At 39.7% G+C, this 16,190-nt stretch overlaps 1 protein-coding gene across 1 annotated transcript; it reads right to left on the bottom strand.

Annotated features, from left to right (window-relative positions):
- Positions 1-1,871: 1,871 nt before the first annotated feature.
- On the bottom strand, positions 1,872-11,960 carry LOC143888235 (putative magnesium transporter NIPA6). The gene is made up of 9 exons (XM_077392595.1): positions 11,533-11,960; positions 11,385-11,441; positions 11,141-11,231; positions 10,887-11,047; positions 10,679-10,806; positions 10,465-10,602; positions 3,041-3,133; positions 2,833-2,950; positions 1,872-2,439 (listed from the first exon to the last, which is right to left on the bottom strand). The coding sequence occupies exons 1-9, from the start codon at positions 11,711-11,713 to the stop codon at positions 2,297-2,299; spliced, it is 1,110 nt and encodes a 369-aa protein (XP_077248710.1). The 5' UTR covers positions 11,714-11,960; the 3' UTR covers positions 1,872-2,296.
- Positions 11,961-16,190: the final 4,230 nt, after the last annotated feature.

The raw sequence follows: 16,190 nt of genomic DNA, 5'->3' as shown, positions 1-16,190 counted from the left end.
GACTAAGTTTTTAGGAGGTAAAAAGTGGGTGAGAATAGAGAGCCTTAAGGGCCTCTTTAGGGAATGTTTGGCAACCATGAAAAAGTCTTCCATGGAATATTAGTAGGGCCAGTTAAGAGAGAGAGAGAGAGAGGAGCATAAAAAGCCCCTGATAAACAGAATTTTTTTTCAGTGTCTCCAAGTGGTGAGAGGGGTAGGGCAGTGAAAATGGGAGGACAGAGATTTCATAGGGCACGATTACGATTGAGATGAGCATTAGAAGTGGCTAAAGATCAGGAAAAAGTCGAAGAGTAGAGTTTTTTGGTTCCTGAATTTTAGCCTCTCATCACTTGGAGACACCAGTTTCCTGATTTTTAGCTATTTCATCCTCATCTCCACCGATTTATCATGAACACCAACTCATAGTAGCCAAAAGGCCCGAGTGTATTTTTTCCACTGTTTTGATTTCTCATGCTCTCTTCATTCTCCCTCAACTAATGCCTTCTCAAGTCTCTCTCCCCTCTCTCAGGTCCTCTATTACAATTGCAGAGATCTCATTTTTTTCATAACACAATTTCCTCTATGTTATAGATATTCTTTAACTTAGTTATTAAGTTCTGTGATTTTTCAATTTTTTCCATGAATAATTCATGAATTTAGCAAATAAATACACTGGAAACTGAAATCGCCGAATATACCAAATTTCGGTTGAAAATTTGATATGATACTAATTTTTTGGATGCGAGAATTTTTTTGGTTCTTGGGACTTTTGTGGAATTTCCACAAGAAACCCACGTTTGGTTGCGGGTTATATAGTGGGCACAAAAGAATCCCATGAACCAAAATAACCCCACACAAAACCCAAAGCTGGAAAAAAAGATCCCAGGAACCAAAATAATTCCGCACGAAATCCAAGGAACCAAAATAACCAAAAGAACTTTTTTCTTCCGTTCAAGCAACCAAACAAAGCATGTGGATTTTTATTTTACTTGGATTTTTTTTCCCACCATAGTCCGGTCAACCAAACATGGGATTTTTATTTTACTTGGATACTTCCAGGGAGTTTTTTTCCCACCAATCTCCCAGGAAGTTTTTTGTTCCACAAAAGTCCCAAGAACCAAAAAACTTTCGGCATCCAAACGGAGCTAAATTCGGCCGAAATTACCGAGATTTTGATAATTTAGGCCCAATTTTCAGGACAAAAATCAACATTTCATGAGCTTCTACAAATTTTGACTGAAATATTGGGATTTCGGCCAAAATTTCAGTTTCGGTGAGCACCAAAATTATACCCGAAACCGAAATTTAAAACCATGATTAGAGTTCCCAAAAAGCTCTCACAAGCCCTTTACCATTATAGCTAAGCTAAGTTGAAATGGCAGATGTCTTGTGGCTAGATAGAGGTAAATCAAGTTGCCAGTTCTTTAGCCAATCATACTTGCGATAATAAATGCAATAATGTCTTCAGATTTTGGAGTGGAGAGATCTTCCTAATAGAGCAAGCGATGCAGCTAAATGTGATGCTTTGTGTATACCAAATATTCAATGCAAGTATTTGATGCAATGGATCCTTTTTCTGTAATTCGGAGATAGGTGGTATGTCCCTCTCTTATACCTTTTTCTTACATAAAATAAAATTTAAGGTGCTGGTCTGAGTTCCAAGATAAATTCTGGGTTAAAAAAGAAAGACAGTTACAGCAAATTGGTCAATGACCATCGTCAGATCAAAGAAACTTTCGGTTGAGATCTCGCCCGCAGAATCCTTTCTGAAGAAACTAGAAATGAGAATAAGGATTGTTTCTATAGCTGCTTTGCTGCTATGATTTTGACAGAACCAGCAATCTTAACTTCCTCAGTCATGTTCCGCTTCTTATACTGGTTCTGATTTATAGTAATATCACAATCTTCTGAATAATGAATTATTCAATAAAATAAATAAATTCCATTTTTTCACTACCAAGACAGACTTCAAGGGCGTTTGAACCATTCGGACAAACCAGTTGGACAAGCAAAACAGAAGGGCAATCCTAGTAGTATGTGACTGATTTACACTGAAAAACCCCCGACAGCAAACGCTGCTGTTAATAAAGAAAAAAACAAAAAGAAAACAAAAGAAAGGAAGCTACGGGGCTGTTTAGTTGACACGAAAATGGTAGAAATGAAAAAAAAATAATGATTACATGAAGGTGGGCTGGACAAACATGGAAGGGATCATGGAGCTAGTAAAACTTCATACCCTAGTATGTACAACACTATTGCAGATTCTCAATAATTTTGATTGTTACCTCAAGGAACCCTTTGGGAAGTAAATGAGCAGTCAATCCATCGTCAAAGAGAAGTAGTCTGGTCGGAGGACGGTGATGAAATCAGCAGATAACCCGTCTTCATCCTTGTGCTTCCATAGTTCCCCGTTTGTTTGGATGTGCCATGATATCTTTGGAGAGAGCGGTGTATACAGATCTGCACCACAAAATAACATGAAATACCACATGGCAACGTGCTTTATGAGGTAAACTAAATCATGTTTTAATTCATGAAATGACCAATGTAAAATGAAACTAGTAGCAGAGAGCAATTGGAGACAATCTTCTATGAATAGGTGTGCGATTTGGGTCGGTAGGGTTGAGCTTTTGCTGAAAAATGAATGGGAATCAACCACAAACAGACCCGATTTTATGGTAAACGCTCGACCCAAATTCCCAACAATCAGCCTGAGTTGCACCCCTATCTATGAAGTAATTTGGGTTTTGGAGAAAAGTTCAGAATCAACGAGTCTCTTGAAACTAAGGTTAGTGGTTCACTTCATATTCATTAGCATAAGGTGTAGTTGTGGGCATGCATGCATCCATATACCTGTAATAAAGGGTGGATCTGGCTCTCTTGTAGCATGCAATACAGTAGTCCCAGAAATCACAGTAATCAATCCACAAATCTCTGATGCTATGTTACTTGCGCTCATACCAGACAAATCCTGTATGACAACGATAATGTCAACGATAAGTTTGTACCGAAAAGGAAAATTCTGAAAAAAAAAAACTTGAGGTTAGGATCATGAGAATACCTTAAACATTATGGCATTCGCAAAGAGTGTGAGTGTTGTGAACATGGCGTAGTAGATAGGAGAGACAACTGCCGTGTTGAAAGTATCCAACGCCTGAAAACATGCCAACGGTTATCAACTACAAAAAGTTCTGCCTGATTTTACAATAGCTCGGGAAAGTTGCATACAAGCTTAAAATTCATTTTTAATCTCTTCTTGTCAAAACTGTTTCCTTTTTTCAAGATATCCATGAAAAAAAATATATAATAAGAACTTGAATTCAATAAGCACCGAACTGAAAAGATTCAAAAAGTTCACTTGAGCTGTGGCTGGGAGCCTGAAAATAAACTCAGGAGATTTCACACTTGTTTTTTTTTAACTTTCAAAGGTATTACATGGTTCTAAAAAGAAAGATTCATGTTGGTCACTGTTAGCAGCTGTTTACAATATCTTACTTCAAAGATTTCACTTTCCTTTTTCTTTTATCAGGCAGCATAAAACAAATTACAAAATAAACTGCATAAGAACAAAGCAAAAGCTCAAACAAAATTACAAATCTAAAATGCAAGATTACAAGCCACCTTTTTTATTTCCTAGGCATAGAGGAAGCATAATGGCCCCATGGCAGAAGAGAGTTAAGGTCTTGTGGAATTTATCTATGTTGGCGACGATTTGTTTGCTGTGGAAGGAAAGAAATGCTAGAGTGTTTAAGGGCATGAGAAAAAGCCCCCATCATATTTCTACCATGGCTATTGCACTATCTCTTGGGCTAGAACCCTCCCCAAATTTAGATTCATCTAGGCCTACGATCTTTGATACGATTCGAGGAAGGTGTGTTCTAGTGGTGACCATGCAAAGATTGGTGGCCCCCAATGGAGTCCTCCGACCCCATGTTGTCTTAAAATTAAATTTGATGGATCTAGTCTTGGCAACCCCTGACCTTCATGGATTGACGGTCTTCTTAGAGACAAGGTGGGAGCCACGATTTGGGCTTTCTCCGGTCCGATAGGTTTAGCGGATTCTAACGAGGAGGAAGTCAGAGCAACTTTACAGGGTATCAGGTTAGCCAAGTCTCTTGACTTGGCAAAGGTGATAGTGGAGTGCGACTCGCTTAACGTCATAAAGTGGCTGAAGGGAAGTAAGTCTTACCCATTGAGATTTGCTTGTTGGATTGATGAGATTAGGGATCGGATTAGAGGGTCAGAGTTAGTCTTTCAACATGTCAAAAGGTCAGGAAATGCCGAGGAGGACAATCTTGCTAGGAGCTCGAGCTCTTTGATTTTCTCCCCCTTGAGCATCTCATTTTGAGAGCACCTTTTTTTTTTTTTGAATGGTAGCACATTTCATTTCAAAAGCGATGACCAAGAAAGTCATCCAGAAGAATATAAGAGAGAAGATAGATGAAAAAATAGGAAAAAATAGAACAGGGGATAAGGATCAAGGAGGCAAGAAATGGAAAAACATGAGACCCTATTTAGTTACACCTTCCTTTGCCAGGCAATTTGCGACACTATTTGCAGACCTTCTCACATGCAAGAAAATGATCGACGAGCCTTCTATTTTATCTCGAATCCCATAAAAAAAATGTGCGAATCTCCAAGGTGGGACGAGAGAACCTCTTAGCCGCTTAATAGTATTAAAAAAATCTCCCTCTACCAGAACCCTATTCAAATCTTCCCTCGCCAAGCTTTTTATCCCCTGATGTACAGCTTGGACCTCGGCTTCACTCGAATCTGCAATACCAATTGGCCCTGAGAAAGCCCACACGACATCACCCCATGAATCTCTTAGAACACCACCTATTCCCGCTGGTCCTGGGTTACCCAAACTGGATCCGTCAAAATTTAATTTTAACATGCCCTCATATGAGAGCACCTTTGTATTTTCTCTTCTTTCCTCTTTTCTAGTTGACCCCCTCGGTCAGCGTTGTACTTTCCCTTCTTTATTTTAATGATATCTTGCCATTTAAAAAAGAAAAAAAGAAGAAAGAAAGCATAATGACAATAGCGAGGAAGGAAAGCCAAAGATCTAAACCTAGTAAGCATAACTCACTAAATATACTTTCAAGAAATAGCAGGCTGGCAGTGAGGTACAAAGTCACTATAGTAGGCCTCTAATTCCATGAAATTCAAGTTAGCCACATCTACAAGAACAGTATAGGGCAAGCACCAAAATAAGGAATTCAGATCTAAAACAGCACCCAAGGATGCTAGTTGTTGTCATCAAAGTTGAAGACTTTTGTGGATAGGCGAACGTTAAACTCCAACCACCACCCCAACCACCCAAGAGAAGGATTGAAGCAAAACCTTACAGCCACTTCCATGACGGCCCCACAAAATATGGATTGATGGACACAACAAATGACCAATCATCTGACTCCAAGTTCTTTCCATAACCTATAACTAGTTGAATGCCCATACTTGAGTATGGGGGTAAAATAGATAAGCAAATGAGCTCATGCCCCAACCTCCGGAGCACAAAATACTCCAAAAGCTTCTCTAGATCAGCTGATCCGCTAGAAGGATTTCATCAAGAAGGGCATACCAAGAGAAGAACACATTTTGGGTAGGGGTGCAACTCGGGTCGAGTTCAATCCGATTATTCAGTGGGGCGGCCTATACTCTCTTCGGGTCGGGGTCGGCTTGGGAAAATGTAACCCGACACAAATTCGGGTTGGGTTCGGGTTAGGTCTCTGGCAACCCAACTCCGGCAACCCAACTCCGGCAACCCAACCCGAGTTGGGGCACAACCAAATTTCAAACTTTTTATTGTTTTACACATTTCCTACTTTTACAAAACACCAAAAAGTCAAAAAAGGAAATCCTGCTCTTTTTTTGTTTCTATTTAGTGTCCGGTTGTTTTGCCTTGCCTGTTTTCTCTATTTAATAGGGTTTTTTTCTTGAGAAAGGTTAGTCATGCGTCTGCTCCTAGTTGTCCCCTATTTACTAGGGTTTTGAAAAACGAAAATCCTAAAAGGTGTGACCTGTTTACTAGGGTTTTGAAAAACGAAAAACCCCAAAAACGGTATCCAAAACAGCTAGTCTATTCCCAACACTACCATTCTCTATCACTAGTCTGCTAGCCTATGTGGGTTGGAGCCCTTAAACACTACTGATCCAGTTATTGAATATGCCATGCATGTTGATCGGCCGACAACATTCCTGCGCTGGTACCTTCACAGGTTTTAAGTTTTGATTTTAAATGCAGGATATCATTGTAATCCGGGGAAGCTTAAAGCAAATCGATGGATGATGTTAACTCCGCTCTGGAGATCTTTTGAAAATTTTGGATTGCGGAGGAAGAAGAAGAGAGAGGGAAGCATCATAGACACTCATGCTTGTATTTTTTCCCCTTTTCAGTTTTTTCTTTTCTTTTCTTTTCATTTTTCTTCTTTTTCTTTCTTCTACTGTTTGCTTATTGTAGCAATAATAACCCTTTCATATAGGAAAGTGGCTGGTTCCAAAGGAAAAGTCTGGATTTTTTGTTTTTATTCTAGATTTCTCTCTATTTTCTGTCGATCTTCCTGTTCTCTTCAAGTTGGTGACTCGGGTCGAGTCGGGTTTGGGTTAAGTTCGGGTTAGGGTTTGGTTTGACCCTCCTCGGGTTGGTGGTCAGGTCGGCCCAGGTTCAGGTTGATGTTATGCTTATTCGGGTTGGCCTCAACCCGACCCAAGTTACACCCCTAATTTTGGAGGTGCAAAAATTCTAATGATCCAAATTGCTGCTCTAGTTCTCATGTAACTGGGCCTTAAGATATTTCTAAAAAAATGACAAAATAAAAAGAAAAACAACTGGTGAAGAATCTTACCTGGATTTTGGCTATGATTTCGTACTGAAAGGTTTCCTTGATTTTACAAGATTTCAGCCAAAATTTCATACCGAAACCAAAATGTTTCCATTTCGCTGATGACCGAAACCGAAATTTAAAACCTTGTTTGCCGGAAACACCTTGGGGTGGGGTTAGGGGAAATGAATTCCCTAGAAATATGTTTCGTAAATGAAAATGAAGTAAAAAAAAAATTGGAGAGAAGTTTTCGAAACACATAGGAAACGTATGGGAAACATATGAGAAATTTATATGAAACATGTGCAAAAGGCATGAGAAATATATAGGAAATGTGTGGAAATGTATGTGAAAGAGATAGGAAATGTATGTGAAAAGTGTGTGAAATGTATGGGAAAATATTTTGCAAAAGTCACACCAAAAAATTGTGCAATACATAATTAAAAATCATTAAAAATGATGTGTCAGATTTGAGGATGTAGAGTCGAGGTGCTAGGTTTTTTATTAAGAGAAGACGGGTGTGCTTATATAAAAAAGGTTAAGAAGAAAACGTGTTTAAAGGGAAAATATACAGGATTCACATTTTAAAAGAGACAATGATATATCAGATTTGCCGGAAAAAACATGATTCGTGTAGGACACGGCTAGTTGGCTACGACAAGAATCAGGGTGCATTTCCACGTGAATCTATATTTGATTCGCGTGACTAAATGTGTCGACATGGATTCGCCGCGGGGCGGGCGGGGGGGGGGGGTGGGGTTTGGGGGAAATCCATGCAACACATGCTACAACTGTTGTGCTAACTCAATGAGTGACGTGTATTGTGTTAATCGGGTGTGGGTTCAACAATAGAAGGTATTCAGATTGGGATTTAGTGAATTAAGTTCTACGTTATTTTGTGGCAAAAAGGAATCAAGAGACCTTGGATCTTGACCTGGATGTTCTGTAGGAATTTTTCCAAGAATTCAAACTGGATCTAGACTCGCACGAGATTCTGGGACACAATTTAGTGTTACACATGAGATTTAGTGGTGAAATTTTGGTTATGGGAATTGAAATGTTTGGCTCTGTGTGAAGGGATTTGGCTTTCCACCAGTGAGAGTACAAGGACTACGTAGTATCTTTATTTGTGGAGAACATGATTTGGGATCAGCACAGAGATGTCTCTTCATTTCTTTTCTAGCTTGCAGCCAGCCTTTCCTGGCATTTAGCTTTAATGTACAGTAATTGAGCTGCCTTCCTGCCTTTATGGACTAGTGTGACTAATGACGTTCCTTTCTTCTTTTCACAGTTGAATAAACAAACTGCACTAAAGTCAATTTCACAACCATGACATCACGAGCAAATTGTTAGGTTCCCACTCAACATGCTGAGGGTTCATTAATCATGCCATTTATATCACCCAACTTATGTTTACCATTGATAAACATCTTAATGGAGTGAGACTATTGGATAAAATTAATGTCATTCAGTTGAACAGTGGGGATCTGATAGGGTTCTCTAATGCTTCGTTTAGTTGCTAGTAAAAAAAAAATCCATTGGATTTTTGTGGGAGAATTAGTGGTGACATCAGCTTTTCCTTGGAAGTCTCCCTTGTAATTTTCTAGGGAATGGTGCTCTCTCTCTTTCTCTCTCTTCCCTCTCTCTCCACTCATAATGACATCCTTGTCTAATAAATGCTTGTCCCCTCCCTTGTCTCCTCCCTCATTCCACAAAAATCCAATGGAATTTTTTTTACTAGCAACCAAATGAAGCATAACAGGTAAGCAAAAGATATACAGTAGTTTTATCTAGGTAAGCAAAAGATAAATTGTTCTACTACTATAACTGAGCATTCTTGATAGAAAAGGCAAGGACTCATCAGATAAATGAAGACTACTAAAGATATGCTGATCTCAGCTTTGGCGTGAATCAACCCAATCAATGTGCAGTCCTACGGATATTTCTTTAAAGGAAAACATGACAAAAAACGCTGATAGGTTAAAACTTATCATTTTGTCTCTCAGAGGATAACACAAATGAAGAGCTAGGTATGAAATTTCAGGACATGCATCCCTCCATTCCTAAGTGAAAATTCCATGGGAATACTAATTATTTATCTTATGGAGATTGCATATACAAGTAAAGAATGAACACAATAAGAAAACATATTTGTAGGTAACAGATTTAGATCAAGAGCTAAATGCCTCCTGAACAAAAAAAAAATAGTGATCAGCCAGTTTATCTCCCATGACAACCATTTCCTACCAATTGTGGAAACAAGTATAAGTTTTGGGCAGGTAAGGTGCCCTTAACATCAATGATACACATTTGGGCATTGTAACAACGCGCGCGCGCGCATGCACGCACGCATCTCTCTTCCAGACACATGGCACATGTTTGTATAAGTGAACCCACACTAATGTATGGGCCCAAACTTGGATCACTCACAAGCCAAACATTTCACGATGAGATCCTAGCCTTGGGATCAATGTAAAAAATTTCAGACATTGATAATCCATGCCCGTGATTAGACACTTGGCATCTCAACAAATGGTGAGATTTTTCAGTCAAGGCCATCCAATAGTGAGCCCATCTAATGGTGTGGGATCCCACATGTCAAACATATGCCACAAGTACTATGGGGTAGTGGGTCCAATTGAACCAAGGATCATAGTACTATCCGCACTTGTCCTGATATTCACACTCCTAACTTTTGTTTTGCACATTTCTCATTGGTTGTGAGTCGTTACAATGTCCAAAAAGCTATCAATAGCCAATCAGAGAAGTTTAAATAAAGATAGGAGTACCAATATCGAGATATAGTAGTGTGGACCAATACCCCTCGACCAACTCCTGACAACTCCAGTCCCTTCTCCTTGTTACCGTAACTCAATGCGCTGCTATATCTAGTAATCCTTTATTCCCTACAATTTTCACCTTCTACTTGAAAACAAGCATGAGAAACACGCCCTTAGGGCTGTAGAATTATTAGATACAAATATATGATATATCAAGTAAAATGTATCAGGAATTTTTCTTAACTTAATGTACTTGTACCTGCACCAGTACTCCTCGACACTCTTAACAACTTTGCTCCCCTCCTCCTTGTTAGTTGTTACCACAAGGCAATATGCAGCTATAACCAGTTATCTTTACTCCCGATCAATTTTCACCAACTTACTCAAAAACAAGCATGAGAAACACACCTAGGGCCGTAGAAAAACTATGAGGTAATTTAAGCTAACCGTTTTTGTTGCTGCCTCCAGTTCTGGCACTTCTTCATGCTTTCTTTGTTTACTTTTTTTTCATCACAGTAAGACATTAACCTACAATAACTGTGTCTTATCTTCCTACAAGACTTCATATTGCTCAACCATGTAACATACTGAACTGGAAAGATATGAAATGACACCCTTGACTTTGCCACCATCAAAGCAAGCTACATTCTCATTAGAACTCAGTGCAGAAATTGATGACATGTTTGGGCACAACTATTTTACTGTCGTTAAGAGGTACACAAGTTTTCTGAAAACTTTTGATTGTTAATGAGAAAATTAAACATGGAAGATGAGGATATTCTACTTGTTAGGCATTAACATAGAACATCAAATAACACGGAATTCCATCCAACAAAGCAAAAAATTGATACTGTATGGGCAGTGATTACATGGAAACTGACCTTGTTTAGATAATTCAACTGAGATATGATACATGTGACCGCAACCATTGCAAATACCCACGTCTGGAAATAACCAGCCTGGCTTATACCCTCAAACGAAAGTTTTATTGCAATGCCTATAGCTTTTATACTCACAACCTGGAAAAATTCACATCTAAAATCAGACCTGAGATAATGATAAAAGCCAAACAACAAGATGAAGCTTCTAAATTACCGTCAATGATCCAATTATAGAGCAGATGCCCAAGTAAACCATGATGTTTGTCTGCCCATAGCGTGGGGCAAAATGCAACATCAATACCAGTGATACAGCTAAAGCTGAAGCCGTATATAAGAGAAATGCTGCACGAAACACATCAAGCAATCAAGGAATAAGCTATAAACAAGAGAAATGAGCAAGGTTTAGAGACATTCCAACATACCCGGCTGGGTCGCCAATTCCCAGATTTCTTCCACCGAACTCGGACTACTTTCCTCGGGCGCATGAAGCACGACCACTGTAGAACCCACTATGCAAAGAACACAACCCAGAACCCCCATCCTCTGCAATCTCTCCTTCAATATAAAGTGGGCTAAAACAGCACTGCCCCATTTTCACAAACACCACGCAACAATAACTCTCTCATTTACATTCTACTTTCCAAATCATCTAAAACACATTAGATTTCACACTCACCTGACAATAATACTCAACGCGCCGAGCGGTGTTACAAGCACAGCAGGGGCAAAGATGTAAGCTACGAAATTCGCAATCTCTCCAAATACCACTATCACAATTCACAAACTAAATAAAATCAACAAACCCAAATCAAGAATTCCATTCCTAATCTCAAAAATCATTAACTAAAATCAACAAACCCTAATCATGAATATCAATCCCTAGTTTCAAAATCAGACAATTCCCAATAAACAGAACTTACTAGTTATCATGCCCAGCCACCATAAAGGCTCTTTCAGATAACCATAGCCTCCAACACCTTACAATTCCAACAAAAACAAAAAAAAAACAAAAATTAGGGTTAGGGTATTCAAATCTTTACTAAATCTAAGCACTTGTATTGTACTTACCGGCTCCGGCACCGGATGCACCGGCCCGTTTAAGACCCTTTTTCTTGATAATGAAGCTTGCTCCAATGAAAGCACTAGAAACTACGGCGAGAATAAACCCTTTTAAATTATCAGCATACAAAACTGAAACTAGGGTTTCTGAAATTAGGGTTTGTAAGATCCCCGTCTGAGACGGACCCATTGATTGGTTGTTATTTTGGATCGATTGCTCATCTACAACTGATAGAAGGAAAAATGAATTCGAATCCAATTAGAATTCATTGGAAAATAGTAAGAGATAGTTTGAATTCGATCTTTCTATAGAGATATTGACCTAAAATCATCTGTAAGGGGTTTTTTTTTTTTTTTTTTTAATCTGTTGTCGTTGAAACATGTTAGAAGAAAATGGTATTTTTTGTTCACCTGCCAGTCCAAAGGAAGGCTAACTTTGCCAGCCTGCATTTATTAAAAAAGGAGGGAGGGAGAGAGGGAATTTCGCAGTTATCCTGCGCACTGCCCGTGTTTCTAATCATCTCTGCTAAAATGCGCCGTGCAGGCCCATCACGGCCGTTGGAAATTTTAGGGGAGGGGATTGAAAGGGAGGGATGCCTTTTGTTATCTCGAGATTTTATATGGTGCACTGTAAGCTACTTATGTATCGTATTTTTCAAAAAGTAATGTACGGACCACATCATAGGATGATCCAAACCGCCATCACTTAAATAGGTTGTGCCCAAAAAATCATTTCCATAGAATTATCTTAGCCCTCTGATCTATAGAGGTTTCCGTAATAGAGGAGGATTTATTTAATCATATAGTTTGGGCTCCTAGAATTTGGCGCCCCTGTGGCAATCTATTTGATTGAATCGAAACGCCCATTGAATTGGGATTTCCCTATTGGGCGAGGCCATTTTGGGGCAAGTGGATCACAAAATCCAAAGTTGAGAAATTAGAAGAAATCAATGACGGGACACCGGAAAACCCAAAACCCATACACATCAACAAAGAGTTAACGGCAGATGAAATGGAACAATACATCGCATTGTTAACAAGGAATAAGGATTGCTTTGCATGGAATTATAAACAAATGTTATCATAAAGAGGATGAACTTCAAGAGAATGTTTCGGAGTTCTTGCAGAGTGGAAACATGCAGTACCAGGCACGAGATAGATCTTCCAAAGAACAAGGCTTTTTTTCGAATAGGCCAATTCATTTGGAACCCTGCAGATCCATTCTTTTTCCTATTCAAAAATCAACCCTTTGTCTCTGTGTTTTTAACTGCAAGGAGGGGGATGCCGAAAGCGGGGCTTGTAACTGGAGTGAAGTCGTAACAAGGTAGTCGTAGTGGAAGGTGCGGCTGGATCACCTTCTTTTCAGGGAGAGCCGGAGAGCTAATGTTTGTTGGGTGTTTTGGTTTGACACTGCTCCACACCCAAAAAGAAGCGAGCTTCGCCCTTACTAAACTCTAAACTAGTAGGGCTAAGCTTGGAGCTTGGAGATGGAAGTCTTCTTTTGTTTCTTGACGGTGAAGTATGACCAAGTTCATGAGCTTATCCTAGGTCAGAACAAGTTAATAGGATCCCCTTTTTGCACCCCCATGCCCTCTCGTGTAGCGACAAGGGGCGCAAAAAGGAAAGAGAGGGATGGGCTTTTCTCTCACTAGCTGCTAGCTATTAGGTATTTGCATAGTGGCCCTCCCTGTGGGAGGCATGCAGGGCTATTAGCTCAGTGGTAGAGCGCGCCCCAGATAATTGCAACGTTGTGCCTGGACTGTAAGGGCTCTAAGCCACATGGACTATAAGGGTTTACACCATATAACTTCTCGCCTTTTCTCGTGGTTGAAATTTCCTTTTACCATTTTGATGGCTTTAATTTATGAGTTTGTATATGCTCTAAGCTGTGTTGCCCACTATTTTTCAAAAAGTGCGGTACGGGCCACATCATAAGATGATCCAAACCGTCCATTTGATGAGCCAAAACGTAAATAGGTTGTGCCCAAAATATCATTTATATAGGATGATCCCAACCCTCCGATCTATAAAGGAACTGTATATAACGGAAACCTCTATAGATCGGAGGGTTGGAATCATCCTATTGAAATGATTTTTGGGCTTCAACCTATTTACATTTTGGCCCATCAAATGGACGGTTTGGATCATCCTATGCTGTGGATCGTATAGTACTTTTTGAAAAATACTTGACTATACGGGCTTACACCATACAAAATCAGGGTGTTTTTTTCAAATGATCAAAGGTGGGAAAAAAGGGAAGTTTCATGAACGTTGGGCGGAGTTTAATGTGTAGGCAAGATTTACGTGTTGGGAAGAGGGGTCGTGGCTAATTTGCGCGGAATGGGTACAGGTCTAGGAGCGAGGGAAGGGCGAAAAGGACAAAAATCTAAACGCAAAATTCTACGCACAAGACATCAAATTTCAATTTTTCTTATTGCCTTAATAGAGAAGAAAAGGAAAGAGCGGGAATATATGTTACTGGTGGGGTCCACCATTTTGATGATCCAGACCGTTCATCTGCCAGGGTTTATTACTGCAGATGAACCGAATCTCAGCCGTTGAACATTCTAACCCTTTGATTTGGGGCTTTTGCAGAAGATGGTAAAATAATCGGAAGGGCAAGGGCCACATTAGTGGCAAAAATCTTCATAAATTCCTTAGGATCGTACTATGGAAGCTTTTTATAGAGGTCAACGGTTTAGATCAATAGTCCCCGATGAAAGGAGAGCTGTTATTATTGGATGTACGTGGGCCCATCTAAAAAGAAACAAACTATATTTGCACCCTTTTCTTCCTTGGGGCAACCCTCTCTAGTGTATTTATGACTAATCTTTTACACTAGAATGGGCTGTCCCAAGTGAGAAAAAGGAGCAAATATATCATTACCCACTATTTACTATTTAGGTGTGTGATTGGGGAGCTCAATGGGTACTAATCTATAGTGGGCCTTGTATGCCCCGTATGGCCAATTTCAAGTGGGCTTCTATGCCACACTGTGAGTAATTTAAAGTGGGCCTTATATGGCACACTAGGTCAAATTTGAAGTGGCCTTTGCACGATGCCCATAATCATTCTTTTTGTTTTCTAATTCTCTCAACAAATTAAGAGGTGTAATAATTGCAAGTCTTGTGACATTGTCACTTCTTTTCCGTATGAAATATCTCAAAAAATAAAAAATTTCAAAACTGAAATATTTTTATGGTGTAAGCCCTTATAGTCCCGTACGTACTTTTCAAAAAGTACTGTACGAACAACATCATAGGATGTCCGAGCCGTCCATGAACACAACATAAATAGGTTGTTCCCCAAAAATCATCTCCATAAGATGATCCAAACCCTTTGATCAACCTCTACAGATCGGAGTGTTATGAGTATCATTTGGAGATGCTTTTTGGGGAAAGGCCAGCTATGGGACCAGTGGGAGGACCTGCATGCATCTTGCTGTGAACTAGAATATCATACTCGAAGACTCAATTTCCAGATCCCTCGAATCATGTGGGTGAAACCAAAACTTATGAAAGAGTTCTGGAAGCAATAAGAGAGGGTGACTTTCTTTTTTGGAATTACATTGGGCCCATCAAATGAACTGTTTGGATATTGGAATTGTTAGACATTGGTGCGTCTTTCAGTCAATTTTACTTGGATATGGTGAATGCTAGTTATTTTAAGCATGTTGATAATTGTGATTATTTTTTTGCTTAATATGTGGAAGCATGTTTTGCTTATCATTGCATTATTGTGGAGATGCATGTTATGTAACTAGATGGATTTAATTAATCGTTGAGATTAATTAATGATCGTCATTAGGTTTGATCTGCTGCTCACACGGCATAGACTAGCCCCGACATCTGGGATGTGCGGGATGAGGCCGATTACGAGGAGGCGATACACCGCCTCGACATCTAGGATGTGCAAGGAGGTAATTGGCCGCCCTGATTCCATAGGAGATCAGGATAATTGACCTGTTCCAGAGCCAGGATGAAGTATTCCCGAGATGAGTCGGATGAGCCTTATAGTCGTTGAGGACTGATCCTGCATGGTGTAACCGCATGACGATATATCTAGTTTCGGATAGCCATGTGTTTTCCAGATTTACACCATAGCGTGTGCACTGGGTGCGACACGTGCTTGAAACCACTACCTACAGGTGCATGATTAATCCCTTTTACCTAGCACCGTGTGTAAGGAGCCGGTTTCGTAGGTAACTCTTGTGCCCTTAAGACCCTTCGCTTTTGCTATGAACTTGAGGTCTGATGCTCGCTACTTTGGCATGCTAACCTACGGTTGTGATTGCTTTGACCTACTGGTGCATTGCTGGGAAAGCAGTTGGACTGATACGGAATAACATTGTGGTTGGGGAAGATCCCGTAATATTTACACTATGGTCAGGCTATGGCATGCACTTGTTTCTCTTTTATTATCGAGTTTTATCAATCATATTGGATATTGTTTTCTAACTATATTTATATAATTAGATATGCTTATTTTGAAAAAATAATTTTGCAAAGCATTGGTTTACTCGACAAATGAACAAGTACATGCTAAGGTGGATGGAGGCTCTTTGGGATTAGAGCAGTTCATCTCGGTGTATATCGTGGGGGTCTAGGGCAGGCTAGATGGGATTGGGATGTTGCCGTGCTGGTCAGATGGAGATTTGGTACGGTGCT

This window comes from Tasmannia lanceolata, unplaced genomic scaffold (assembly GCF_043159265.1).
Source record: "Tasmannia lanceolata isolate RefF3 unplaced genomic scaffold, GAP_Taslan_0.1 ptg000012l, whole genome shotgun sequence".
Lineage (NCBI taxonomy): Eukaryota > Viridiplantae > Streptophyta > Magnoliopsida > Canellales > Winteraceae > Tasmannia > Tasmannia lanceolata.
Note: the sequence above shows the minus strand (reverse complement) of the source record. Positions and strands in the feature narration are given on the sequence as shown.

What these genes read in the sequence shown, in the direction of transcription:
- LOC143888235 (XM_077392595.1), bottom strand. Translation starts at nt 11,713, where the DNA reads ATGGGTCCGTCTCAGACGGGGATCTTACAAACCCTAATTTCAGAAACC. An exon ending in GGAATTGGCGACCCAGCCGG is followed by an intron (nt 10,807 to 10,886) that starts GTATGTTGGAAT and finishes TGTTTCGTGCAG; the next exon opens with CATTTCTCTTATATACGGCT. An exon ending in CGAATGCCATAATGTTTAAG is followed by an intron (nt 2,951 to 3,040) that starts GTATTCTCATGA and finishes GTTGTCATACAG; the next exon opens with GATTTGTCTGGTATGAGCGC.